Raw genomic sequence first — 11,902 nt, 5'->3', positions numbered from 1 at the left:
TCGAGGTTCATCGACCCAGAAAACATTGAATGAAGATCAGAGTGGCACATGCCCTCTGGTGATCTATGATAAGGTGCTATCTGCAGGTGTTGTTGGTCAGATCAAGTTCAGCTGCACGTCAGCCGCAACCCCTCATCTTTTCAACCCAGGGCAGCTGAACAAGACCAGGCTGAGGGCCTCAAAAATTCTTCCCTCATTTTCTCGTCCCTCCATAGACCTGATAATCTCATTAAAATGTCAGGCTTCGAAGTCGCCGGTATCGTGCTCGGCAGTATACCTATCGTAGTATCTGCGCTCCAATGCTATATGAACGGTCTTGGCACTCTGCAGAACTTCCGATCCTACAAGCGAATCCTGAAGAGTCTGATCTTAACTCTCAAAACTGAGCACGTCAATCTTCAGAATATATGTGAGAAGGTTCTGATAGGAATTGCACCACAAACACGAATTGAGGAAATGATTCGAGATCCGTTCGGAGATCTTTGGAGAGAAGAGGATATCTTCAATAAACTGCGCTTGAGGCTCTGGTCATCGTTGCAAGTGTTTGATGACCGAGTTCAGGATATGAGAGAGGCTATCGAGGAGATGATGGAGAAGCTCAATATTGGTACAGACGGAAAGGTGGGTAGCTGTGATCGATATTGTGCCTCAGCTAACTAGAAACAGGCCGAATGGATCGAAAGCTCTTCGATAAAGAAGCAGTTCAAACGAGCAACATTCATCCTTCAGAAGTCCAACCACGAAGAAGTCCTTACAAGAATACGCGATGGCGTCTCTGCTCTCCAAAGGCTGGCCGTTCTCAACACAGATCTAGAGTCACAGAGAAAATCTCGATCCCAAGGACGACTCAACAAACTAGTCAATGGAATGCTCAGTGGCATATATCACGCACTACGGTCAACTATGACCTGCAAATGCTCTGGCTTGCATGATATTGGCTTGAGACTTACACCTCCGTCACGGACTGTTGTTCCTGAGGATGACGATGAGGATATTATCAAGGAGTTGCAGTTCCGTCTTGCCGTCTCGTACCTGACGGCATCGCAAGCAAATACTTCGAAGCAATGGAATGAAATTCTCTTGAAGAGCGGAGAGGACTCGAAGACATCAACGGTTTCTTTCACGGCACAGAGTACAGCCACTTCGAGGAAGACAGTTGGGTTTGCTGTCCCATCAACTACCTCTTCAACAAGCGGCCAGCATTCACAAACAGTTATTATCGAATCAGCCTTATCAAACCTCACTCTCAACACTCTCAGGACAATGTCTGAGCCCATTTGTTCCAAACACATCAGCAATCTTTGCGAAGCCATGCAAACGATGGGGAAGAAGAAACAAGGCGAGAGATGTGGACATATTCAGCACTGCTACATGACCCAGACTCAGAAGTATGATGTTTATACGCTGGAGTGTCTGGGCAGCTGTGATGAATGGTCTCTGGTACCACTAAAACAAGTCCTTCAAAATCCAGCGTTGCTCTACGGTGATAAGCTACGTCTGGCTTGGATGATTGCTTGTGGTGTTTTACAAATGCAGGGTACGCCTTGGGTTGCGGATATTCCACGAAGTGAGGACATCTTCATTGCTCAAAAGGGTGGTGTTCATCAATTCCACCATGTCTTTGTTCTCAGACACTTCCCCGAATATCCCAGAGTCAATGCATCAACATCAACGACCAACCCGTTTATGCTATATCTCGGAATCTTACTCATCGAGCTCATTCTTGGCCAGTCAATAGCAACTCTGGATTCACCCCAGACTCAAACATTAGAGCCTGGTGTACCGAGACATATCCGTGATTACGAAGCTGCCAGTAAGCTTTTAGGACGGGTCATGATGACTGGTGGCTCTGGGTATTACAATGCGGTCGAGCGATGTTTACGATCGGATATGCAAATAGGTACAACTGGAGGTTCGTGCTGTTTTCAAGGGGACGTGATTTCTGGAGTTCTTGATCCCCTTGAGCAGGATTTACGAAGATTGGTAGCATGACCAAAGTTTCGGTTGTCGACTTAAGCTTCTCGTGCGTGATGTTGAGTGGCCACACTGGGAGGGCTCGGTGGTTGTTGAAAGCATAAAGGTGACTCACCTTTCGTCGAACTTCAAATACCAGCATCCGCATTTACTCGACGATCAACAACCTTACCGCACATGCTCCCCCTGCCGAAATATGCCTTGCTTCGTCTACATCAACGGGTACCCCGGCATCGGGAAGCTCACAATCGCGAACGAGCTCCAGCAATTGCTGCCCAACTCCAAAGTCTACCACAATCACCACCTCATCGATCCCATCGACGCCCTCGTTGAGCGCTCATCTCCAGGCTACCATGAGATGCGAACGGGTCTACGGCGGTACATCCTCAACGAAATCGCGACGTCACAATATACCAAGGATAAAACGTGGATCTTTACCGATGCGCGAGAGGCAAGCACAGCGGGAGAAATGGGCGCCAAGGATTACGAAGCTGCAGCGGGCAAGAGAGGCGTTTCGTTCATATCGATCGTACTGGAGTGCGAGATTGAGGAGAACATAACGAGGGCGATCAATCCGACGCGGGTTGTAAGCATCGGCGCGAAGCTTACGGACGAGAACATATTGAGGCCAATTCTGGAGAACGAGACGATTTATCGTTTCGGGAATGAGAACGAGTTGGTGCTGGATGTCACGAATCTGAGTCCGAAAGAAGGTGCTTTGCGAATTAAGGAGCATGTCGATCGGTTGGCTGCATGTCCGTGAGTCGCATCGTGTAACTCCTGCGCCCGCTTCGCTCAGGTCGAGCCAACAGAAAGCCAGGCGCAAATCGGAGCGCTTGGAAGAATTGCGAGTTGCGCCGAGATGCACTTCAACAAGGTGCCTCTCCGATCATGCGTGAGAAGGCGAATCACCAAAGATAGCAACGATTGAGAAGCGCCTAGCATGAGCCAACCGTGTCCATCAATTCACACAAACCTAGTCGGCTGCTGCTTTTGTCGGGCACCGAATGCGGCGCAAACCAGTAAGCGATACAACGTAACAGCAAGTCTCTCGTCCAAGACACCAAAAGCCGAGACAAGCTTCATGACTCAGCCGCAGTCGAAAGCGAATATTCAGTGGCTAAACAACGCGCGTTAGACGGTATCGGTCCCCGCGGCTTTGGACAGCTTCATTCGCCATTGTTGTATTCGTAAATCGTGGCGGTACCTGCACATACGCGCGCGCGTTGATCGTACAGGGTTCGGGAATACAGCGGCAAGGAGTGTTTCAAGACAAGACAAGAGACGGGAACAGGACATGTAGCAAGGCTGAGAGCCTGAGGATCAGCTCTTTATCAAGAATACGGTGAGAGCTCCGTAGCAATGGATAACTTATACGGACGACGACCTTATGAAGAGCTGTGGCTCGTAATCTCGTGATAATTCTTTAACAGAACTGACTTGTGGTCCGTCAGGCATTTGCTAGTCAACAATCTTCAAGCCCAACCTCTTGTGCCAAGAAGGACCCTTTATGCAGGAGTCAAGCTCAGCCATGAGGACGCGCAATTGCCAAGGTGCATAACCCCTGCAACGTCAATTCGCAGTGGAGTCACCAAGAACCTTAGCTGAGATGGTCCCAGAGACTGTAATTTAACATTTAAAGTGAAGAGACTGCCAAAACCCAATATCATTTGCCGACTCGTAACGGAACGTGCCGGCATAACCGTCGCTAACTAGCAATTAGTGCAAGCCAGTGCAAGATGTCCAGTAAATTGTCGGTGTTAGTGAGCATCAGGGAATTAGAGTGATTGTCAAGTCAGTGTGAGCATGCCAAGACTACGGTACGGTTAAATCGGCCTTGACCACGGGATACCCGTTATTACGCCAAGGTCACAGTCAAAGAGCCAAGAAGGATACAGATCATCTGCGTCTCGTCTCGTCTGCAACTGCGCCCCCTGTGACCCTTTTCCCTTCAGACAGAAAACACATGGGGCTAATAATATAACTTGACGCTCTTCCTGCCTCCAACTCCCATCTTACACACTTACAACCAAAAACACATCCGTCATAATGTCTGCTCCATACGACCCCAACCAAGGGTAAGTTTCTCAATCACAAGAACAAGAAGAAGAAAGGAAAACTAATGTTGGAACAGCTACTACCCCCAGGGTGGATATCCTCCTCAAGGCTACCCTCCTCCTCAGGGCTACCCGCCTGTAAGTTTGAGGCTCTACAGAAGATCACCAGTTCATCTAACAATGAACAGAATCAACAGATGCAGTATCAGCAAGCCCCTCCACCACAAGAAGAGAAGAGCCACGGCTGTCTATACACATGGTAAATTCCCTTTTTATCTTCAAATCTCATTTCAATAAATACTAATAAATCACAGTATCGCTACACTCTGTTGCTGCTGGCTCTGCGGCGAGACCTGCGAGTGTTGTCTTGAGTGCTTCGACTGCTGCTGTTAAACATAATTCACGGATTCTAGCGTTGCATTTTCGAAGCTCGGGGAAAAAACGCATTCTCTTTTTTTTTTTTTTTGTCAACTTTTTATCTAGCTACCATCATACGACAGACGAAAGTCTTGTCAGCTACCAAATACCACCCCACATGCAATGATAACTCTTTTTTTCACGTGTTTGTTTAATTGGGTGGGGCTCCCACTCTGCAGCTTCGACAGTTGGCGTTTGTTATGCATTGGAAGTACCTATACTCATTAGATAAGGTGAAGCTTGTGATGGTGAAGGGAAATGTACTCTTGGCTTTGCTCATCTTTGATCTTTGTGCAGTCGCATTCAGCGGGACATGTAGCCTTTGGCTTTATCGTTGACGATGAAGCTGTGAGATTTGGCTCTCTGCATGGTCTGCATTCTGCGTTGGTTAAGCATTGGGCGTATCTGAGCGTATCAATAACGTACTCAGTAAACGAGGCTGGCGGGTTAGTACTTACTCGTCGCTGTTCTTATCTTTTATCCTTGTGCAATCACACTCTGTGGGACATTTTCCTTGATTGGCTGTTGTAGGTGTTGGTTCGTTGACGACGATTATCCTGACTAGGCCTGTTGAGATTGTCTCTGTGTAAGTGCCCGCTGGCATTGTTCTGTAGTCTGTTTGAGGACTCATAGCCCCAAGCATGTCGGTAGATACGCCATCATTTGCGTTATCCCTTGGTATATTAGCTTGGTGTTTGAGAAGTGCTTCCTGATGGCTTTCGTCTGGTTGCGGGACACCTTCTGCGACGCCCAAAAGGATCAGTATCCCAAGTCCATGAGGAGACAACATGCTTCATGCAATGTCTCAATGATTGTTGGTAAAGATTCTTCTTCCGGCGAAGCGTCTCGTGTGAGTATGATCATCCAAAACTCCATCGACCCAGCCGTCTGGTCCTGAGTTTATGTAGTCACCCTTCCCAATCATTTGATCTCACACAAACAGCCGTTGCTTTTGATCACACTCTACACACGATCCTGCGAAACAGATACTCTTCCACGACAAGAAAGCCTGGATGCCGGATCTAGCAGGTTTACATGGTCGCTGGGCAACCTTAACGGTTGTATCACCATGGTGTTGATGCTACCGGCGCAGGAAACCACGCGCAATAGTCTTTTACATCATGGCGCTGCCTGTGATCTGGTTCGTGTCAGCTGAAAGAAGTGAAGAGATGTTCACCATGAGTGACATTGTGTTTGTGCAGATGATCATATTGGTAATCAAGAAAGTCTATGGTGAAGGGGGCTGTTGAAGGGCAACACCGTCAACGATCGGGTCAAAGACGACGCACGCAGTATACTACAGCATAGAACATTCACATTCATCATGACGCCTTCAAGACCGACCCAAGGGCGCAGAGCCGCATTCGATCGCCCGAGGGAAGGCAGGTCATGATTGCCTCAGTCTCAGACCCCAGAACTTGACCATGGCAATACACAACACCAACAGATATGTACAACCTCGCCGCGCGGCCCTGATCTCTGTCCAACACCGTTATCACACGTCCTACACTCACCATAAGTATCACCTCCTTATACAACAACCCTAATCCTATTCCAGCCCTGCGCCTCGCATTATCTACTCAACTCAGCTCCCCATCGCGAAAATGTCTCGGCCCAACACCGTTACAACCAACATAATTTACCGAAAGGCAATCCCAAGCGAAACCGCATATCAAATTACGAAACCAGAACGCTTTGTATTCTATAGAAATTCACTACTCAAACATCATTTTACCCAACCCATTTTACTTCTTATCACTGACACTTTGTTTCCGTCGCAGCACAAAATCCTTCATCCGTGACACACCCCTCCAAAACGGCCCGTCCACATCAACACCATAAGCCTCCATCACAGAGAGCACAGCGTACGACTGCATCCACACCAGCACGATAAAGTCGAATATGTGCACGAACCACCAGAAGTGCTGACTTCCCAGCGGACACGTGGCGTACTCATATTTCCACTCCCACGTATCCTGGTCGAACCAGAGACTCAGAAGACCGGCGTTTCCGCCAAAGTCGCCCATCATGCTGCGGACTGTGATCTCGCGTCGGCCCGGTATGCCATCGGTGCCTGGGATTTTCAGATCTTGTGCGTCGGTCCAGGTTTTTACTTCCCATTGACGCTGCGAGGGATCTGTGCCGTTTGTTTGGTTGATGTAGTGATAAGTATCACAGCCGGCGTGATCGTGGCCGTTAAGCATTAGACCTGCTCGGCCGTAGCCACCGCCTGGTGCGGTTCTCTTTGAGCTCATGCCCCAGATTCCTTCCAAGAAACCTCGGCTGGCATCAGAGCTGAGTTGGTTTTGCTCCTTGAGGCCTCCACCGTCTGCTGCAGTGTGGAAGTCGAAGAAGGGAGCGTCGACACAGATACCTGCTGGCTTGTACATAGGGATATGCGTGAGAATCAAGGTAAATTGGCCCTGGTATTCAACAGAACCTGCGGAAGAAATGACGTTGTTGATAAAGCCGTATGTCGCATCCTGTAAGGGAAGAGACTTCGCTGGTGTATCAAGGTTCATATCGTTGACAGCGACAATGCGAAGCTCAGGAATGACTCGTTTCGACTCCGGGTTGGAAGCAGAGTACATCGTAGCTATCGTCTCGGGATCCGTGATGGGCAGCTCAAACCGCAGCTCATAGTTCGCCTTTCCAAAAACCCGTTCAAAGCGCTCCAATCGCTCCTCGGTCAAATCTCCAGCGTATCCAATATCGTGATTTCCTGCGACATTGAGCATTCTCTTTTTCCATAGCTTCGCTTCATCGCTACCATCCAAAACTCCAGAGATATTGTAATCGTTGCTGGGAGTTTGCGCCAACTCATCAGACAATCTCTCGGTTCCCTTGAACACGCGGTTCCAGAATCGTCGGCCTCGCTTCTCAAACTCCTTGTCGTCGATCCATTGACTGCCAACAAGATCGCCCAGTACTGACACATGGGTAGGGTTGGACCACCAGTTGACTTGACGGTAGATATGCGCCAGGTAAAAGTCGTTGCCCCATAGATCGAACCGTTTGCGCTGCGACATGAGGTAGTAGGGAAGATCCTCCATGATTATATCGACGATGTCGTGTATTATCTTTCGCACTCGCTCGCGGAAGCACCAGTGCGTCGTCTGAAACGTCGCATGCTTGAAAACACTCTTCACATGGGGAAAAGTGCCCAGGTAGTTCGTAATAATCGAGGTATCGCCTTCTAGCTGAGGATCTCCCAGCGCAAGGAGTCGAAAAGGCGCAAGCTTAGCATGATCGTCCGCAGTCGGCTTCGAAGGCCAGTGAAACTTCTTGGTCAAGTCATAAGCCTCCTGACTATCCCTCGACTCGACGGGGAATGCGCATCCTTGGACAATGGGGAAGATGTAGAGGTAGATTGTAAAGGCTATCGAGAGCGGCACCAGTAGGCCCAGGCCATGGCGGAGAAAAGCCACGACTTTCATGTAGTCGACCTCATGCGCAAGCCACGTCGGTGGTGTTTTGAAAAGGCCAACGGGACGTTGTTGGTTGCGGCGCAAAGGTTTTGGCTGGAAAGGAGAGTTGGTGTTGGTCCCTGGTTTAAGGTACTGTACCCCTGACAATTGACGACACGTGAAGTTTAAATGGCTTAGTCATGCGACAAGGACCCCTTTTTCAGGGAGGGTACCGCCGCATCATTGATTCAGCGAGTCATGTAAGACGGAATTGAAACAATGGCGAGTTTCTCTATTCTTAAAAACATGCTTGATTTTATTGGTTACAAAGTCGTGGTTCTAGCGTTGTGATATTTCGGCCAATGCGATCCAGATGCTTTGGCCTTGCAATGCTACCTACCCTGATGATCTTTACCCAAGCTCAGCTCATCCTTGTTAGTCGTCGTGTAAAGCGTTCAGTTGGGTATCTACTGTGTTATTTCTTTTTACATCTTCTCGGTAATTCCGCAGGCCCATTGCGGCGTCGTACGATTAGGTTCCTGTTATGATGGCTTCGTGGTGTAGTTCCCAGGCGCCGAACTCGTATCGTAGGTGTATCTCACGTCCCGCCATCGAGCGTAACAGTCATGCCGTTGCAGGAAAGTAGTGGACGTCGCGTGAATCGCGAGCTTCGTCCCTAAATCATTCCTCATAAAGCTCCTCATCCTCCTTCGGCCACTCAACCTCAAACTCCGGCTCATCATCCTCCCCATCCAGCACCGCAAACGCAAGGAGACTATTGTTCTTCAGTCCCAACGCTGTCGGTGTCTTCTCCCCATCACCCGTCTTGAGTTTAATCCATCCGGACGAGGGATCGTTCGGGGTCTTCAATGCGCCAAAAGCAAGAGTCGAGTCTGTATCGAAGGTAGTCTTCTCAGGAGAACCGAGTGACTTGGTAAGACCATCGGGGTATCGTTCGTTCAGAACATTGAGGAGTTCAGTGGCGACATGGGAGAAGGGGGCGAGGGCGTCGATGAAGAGAAAGATGGTATGGATGCCGTGCTTGAAGCGCACCGAGATGTGTGCATCATCGACGCCAGTCTGAGGTATTGTCAGTATCGAAATGCATTAGGGGGTAAGGCGATCTGTATCTTACCATTTTGCCGATCTTGATATGAAGGTTTGAGTAAGACGTCAGAGTTCAAAACTGCCTCTCTTTGTTCTTCATGAGGGGCATGGAACTCGAATCGGCGGGGCGAATCACGGATCAGCTCAGCGCGACATCACGTGAGAGCGCGTAGATGGGAAGACACAGGCAGGATTTGAACGCTGTCGCTCCATCGACATGTATGGATATCCTACCTACCTAGCTAGGGGAGGCAAGGAAACTTAAGACGGATATTCTAAGTGACAAAAAGACTTAAGTAAATTTAATATAAATTACCTAGACTTAATGTAAATTTAGTAGATCTTAGACTAGGTATTTTTGGCACGTAGCCTAAGAGTCAGAAGGTTTCTTGCTCCCTGAGGCCTAGCTTCTTGAGAAGGAGTGCAGAATTGCTGTCCTATAAGAACAGAATTATCGATACGTCATCTTCAAGGATGTGTGACAGCTCAGAAGCAAGATCCAGGAACGAGAGCAGGGCAGAAAGTGACAGCTTCTAGAAACCGAATGCTACCCTGGAACATGCACTGAAGATGTCGATGGAATCATCTGACCGACCATGGAGTGTACGCTATTATTAGGCCGAGAAAATGAGTAACTAAGAAAGTTCAGTCTCTGAGAGCTAATCTACCTCATGGAATTTGTCCAGGATTATTGAAACTGGTCCATTTGAATCCCCAAAAAGTTTGTCATTGCGAACCGTTGAGTGTCCAGCTCCATGTGAATACAGACCGTGCGTGAATACTGTACTAATGCGTGAACGCACTGTCCATCATGGCATGAGCCTGCTGTTCGCATCGAGCGTCGAAGCAAAGTCAATTCAATTACATATTCAAATCTCACTATACAAGAACATATCTCTATCGGGCCTTCGCTTGTCATCTTTTTATCACCAACCCCAACCCCAAGTGCGCAACCCCTCTTCTTCATTACCGACTCCAAGCGGCGCCAAAAAAGCAACATCCACCGCCGGGATTGCAAACTCCGGCCAGTCTTTCGTTCTCCGCATCCCACCACCGAGACGAGACTCCACCAGCCGCAGAGCCTCGCGACAATCTCGGCCTTCTCTGAAAACAGAAGCACAGCCTAGAGACAAGATCTTCTCAGCTCACCACAATGGCCGCCGCTCCGTCCCCGACCCTGACGCCGTCACCCCGGCCCGGCGCACCAATGCCCTCAGATCTAGCTTTTCCCCAGGACACGCACCCGCGTCTGTCCGTCGCGACGCCAATGCGGCTCATGCTGGGAACAATCTCGTCAGCAGTCGTGGGCTTCTCGCTTGGTGCGACGCAGGGCGGACAGATGGCGCAGCTGCGGTTCCGGGCGGAGCATGCGCACAAGATGCCCGACACGACGACAGGGTGGTACTTTTACCACAAGAGCAAGAATTACCACGCCATGCAGGGCGGCATACGAGAGGGCTTCCGCATGGGTCTCAAGACGGGTTTCTGGAGCTTCCTGGCCTTGTCGCTTGAGAGCACGGTCGATAGATATCGCGGGGCGAGCGACATGTTTTCTACGACGATAGCTACGCTTACAGTCGCTGGCGCGTTTTCTCTTTGGCGTAAGTGGTCAATTCTTTTCTCTCTCTCTTTAGGTTATCTCTTCAAACCTCGGCTTGACTAAGGGAAACGGTATTGCGCAAAACCCCATATGGGGAATGCATGGCGTTTTGGGAGCTTTGATGATGGAAAGCGACGGGTAGATATTGCAAGCATTGCATGATGTGGAGCAGGGGTTTCTTTTACATTACATTACTTTACAGGTGGCAGAAGAGATGAGCTAACAAGCGCCGATATTCGGCGTGTGCATCTAGATCGCCTGTCACTCACAACGGCCGCCCGGACCGCGCGATACGGGTTGTTGTTTGGGCTTGCGTACGGTGGGATTCAAGATGTGCTTGGCTTAGCCCGAGGCAGACCGATCGGGTATGTCGAGTTCTTGCGAGGTCGGAGGTCAAAGACAAGGGAAGATGATGATGCTCGACCAGCATTGTGATGTAATTGGGTTGGTTCCTCTATGTACAACATAAAAACTGTAGATATATCAAGACTTGGTAAATGGTTCATGACTATCGCACTGACCAGAGACCAGCACAGGGGAATAGCATGGTGCAAGGTCAGAGATAAAAAATATGCTAGTGTCGTTGTTATCGGGGCCCTCCGAGTTTAGGACTCTAGGTAAACGCCTCTCCCGTTGACCAGCCCAGGGCCAGCGGCTTTGGTCGGTCATTTATGGAGACATCATCGATAAGAAAACGCTGCAGAAGGCTTCTAGCGAGATCGAACATTTCTCTCTCTCTCAGTTCCAGGCCATGAGATATGGTAGCAGAGCCCCATTCGTCATCCATTGGATTAGATGTCGGCATATCATATCCATATCGCCTTATCTACCGAACTGCAACGACACATCATCAGCCCCTTGCACATCATTGATCAACAATGGAAGTTGGCTTTGAAGTTAGAGACATGGACATATCGTCATCAAAATAAGTCACAAGACGTCTCAGGTCTCAGCACAAGCCATCACTGTCAATCTCAAAACAGTTAAAAGAATGCTGGTGATGCATCTCCAAGGTTTCCCCACAATGCCCTGTGCTGCTAGCTTTGCCAGTGTCACCAATTACATAACATGTATTTACTGGGATCGCGGCCTGTTGCGGCAATCAGAGAAAACCAAATCCCCAGCTTCCATTCTAATCTCCCCAATTATCGTGGGCTACACCCCCCACGCCCCTCAGCGGCTACTTTCGGCGATGCTGAAGCTAAAACTAGCCACGTGACGGCTGATAAGCTCCGTACAGCTGGGTCCTTTTTCTTTTTTTTCGTTCGCCTGCAGTGCATTTTGATAGTCACGGGCCGGTCTGGCTCGGCCTCTGCGGAGGACCAGGGGGCCTTGGTATA

At 49.3% G+C, this 11,902-nt stretch overlaps 6 protein-coding genes across 6 annotated transcripts; 3 read left to right on the top strand and 3 right to left on the bottom strand.

The window, feature by feature from the left end:
- The first annotated feature begins 131 nt into the window (after window positions 1-131).
- On the top strand, window positions 132-2,081 carry BKA55DRAFT_270711 (uncharacterized protein). Its single transcript, XM_046185469.1, has 2 exons — window positions 132-621; window positions 667-2,081. Exons 1-2 carry the CDS (start codon window positions 235-237, stop codon window positions 1,990-1,992), a joined length of 1,713 nt encoding a protein of 570 aa, XP_046052724.1. The 5' UTR covers window positions 132-234; the 3' UTR covers window positions 1,993-2,081.
- An 89-nt stretch (window positions 2,082-2,170) lies between these two features.
- Window positions 2,171-3,112, top strand: BKA55DRAFT_504646 (uncharacterized protein; the record flags this gene model as incomplete). The annotated part of the gene is made up of 2 exons (XM_046187109.1): window positions 2,171-2,733; window positions 2,917-3,112. 2 exons carry the CDS (start codon window positions 2,171-2,173, stop codon window positions 3,110-3,112), a joined length of 759 nt encoding a protein of 252 aa, XP_046052723.1.
- Window positions 3,113-4,751: 1,639 nt separating this feature from the next.
- Window positions 4,752-5,238, bottom strand: BKA55DRAFT_535859 (uncharacterized protein; the record flags this gene model as incomplete). The annotated part of the gene is made up of 2 exons (XM_046189747.1): window positions 4,752-4,827; window positions 4,907-5,238. The coding sequence occupies 2 exons, from the start codon at window positions 5,236-5,238 to the stop codon at window positions 4,752-4,754; spliced, it is 408 nt and encodes a 135-aa protein (XP_046052722.1).
- Window positions 5,239-6,193: 955 nt separating this feature from the next.
- On the bottom strand, window positions 6,194-7,885 carry BKA55DRAFT_504105 (uncharacterized protein; the record flags this gene model as incomplete). Its single annotated transcript, XM_046187065.1, has 1 exon — window positions 6,194-7,885. One exon carries the CDS (start codon window positions 7,883-7,885, stop codon window positions 6,194-6,196), a length of 1,692 nt encoding a protein of 563 aa, XP_046052721.1.
- Window positions 7,886-8,150: 265 nt separating this feature from the next.
- BKA55DRAFT_559861 (uncharacterized protein) lies at window positions 8,151-9,066 on the bottom strand. Its single transcript, XM_046192029.1, has 2 exons — window positions 8,991-9,066; window positions 8,151-8,935 (listed from the first exon to the last, which is right to left on the bottom strand). Exons 1-2 carry the CDS (start codon window positions 8,991-8,993, stop codon window positions 8,537-8,539), a joined length of 402 nt encoding a protein of 133 aa, XP_046052720.1. The 5' UTR covers window positions 8,994-9,066; the 3' UTR covers window positions 8,151-8,536.
- Window positions 9,067-10,115: 1,049 nt separating this feature from the next.
- BKA55DRAFT_591100 (uncharacterized protein) lies at window positions 10,116-11,059 on the top strand (the record flags this gene model as incomplete). The annotated part of the gene is made up of 3 exons (XM_046195189.1): window positions 10,116-10,563; window positions 10,765-10,927; window positions 11,041-11,059. 3 exons carry the CDS (start codon window positions 10,116-10,118, stop codon window positions 11,057-11,059), a joined length of 630 nt encoding a protein of 209 aa, XP_046052719.1.
- Between the last annotated feature and the right edge of the window lie 843 nt (window positions 11,060-11,902).

Source organism: Fusarium redolens, assembly GCF_020744475.1.
Source record: "Fusarium redolens strain MPI-CAGE-AT-0023 chromosome Unknown BKA55scaffold_4, whole genome shotgun sequence".
Classification (NCBI taxonomy): Eukaryota; Fungi; Ascomycota; class Sordariomycetes; order Hypocreales; family Nectriaceae; genus Fusarium; species Fusarium redolens.
The sequence above is the reverse complement of the archived record's forward strand: the minus strand, read 5'-3'. Positions and strand labels throughout refer to the sequence as shown.

Coding starts and splice junctions, on each gene's coding strand:
- BKA55DRAFT_270711 (XM_046185469.1), top strand. CDS start 235: ATGTCAGGCTTCGAAGTCGCCGGTATCGTGCTCGGCAGTATACCTATC. Junction 622..666: donor ATATTGGTACAGACGGAAAG/GTGGGTAGCTGT, acceptor AACTAGAAACAG/GCCGAATGGATCGAAAGCTC.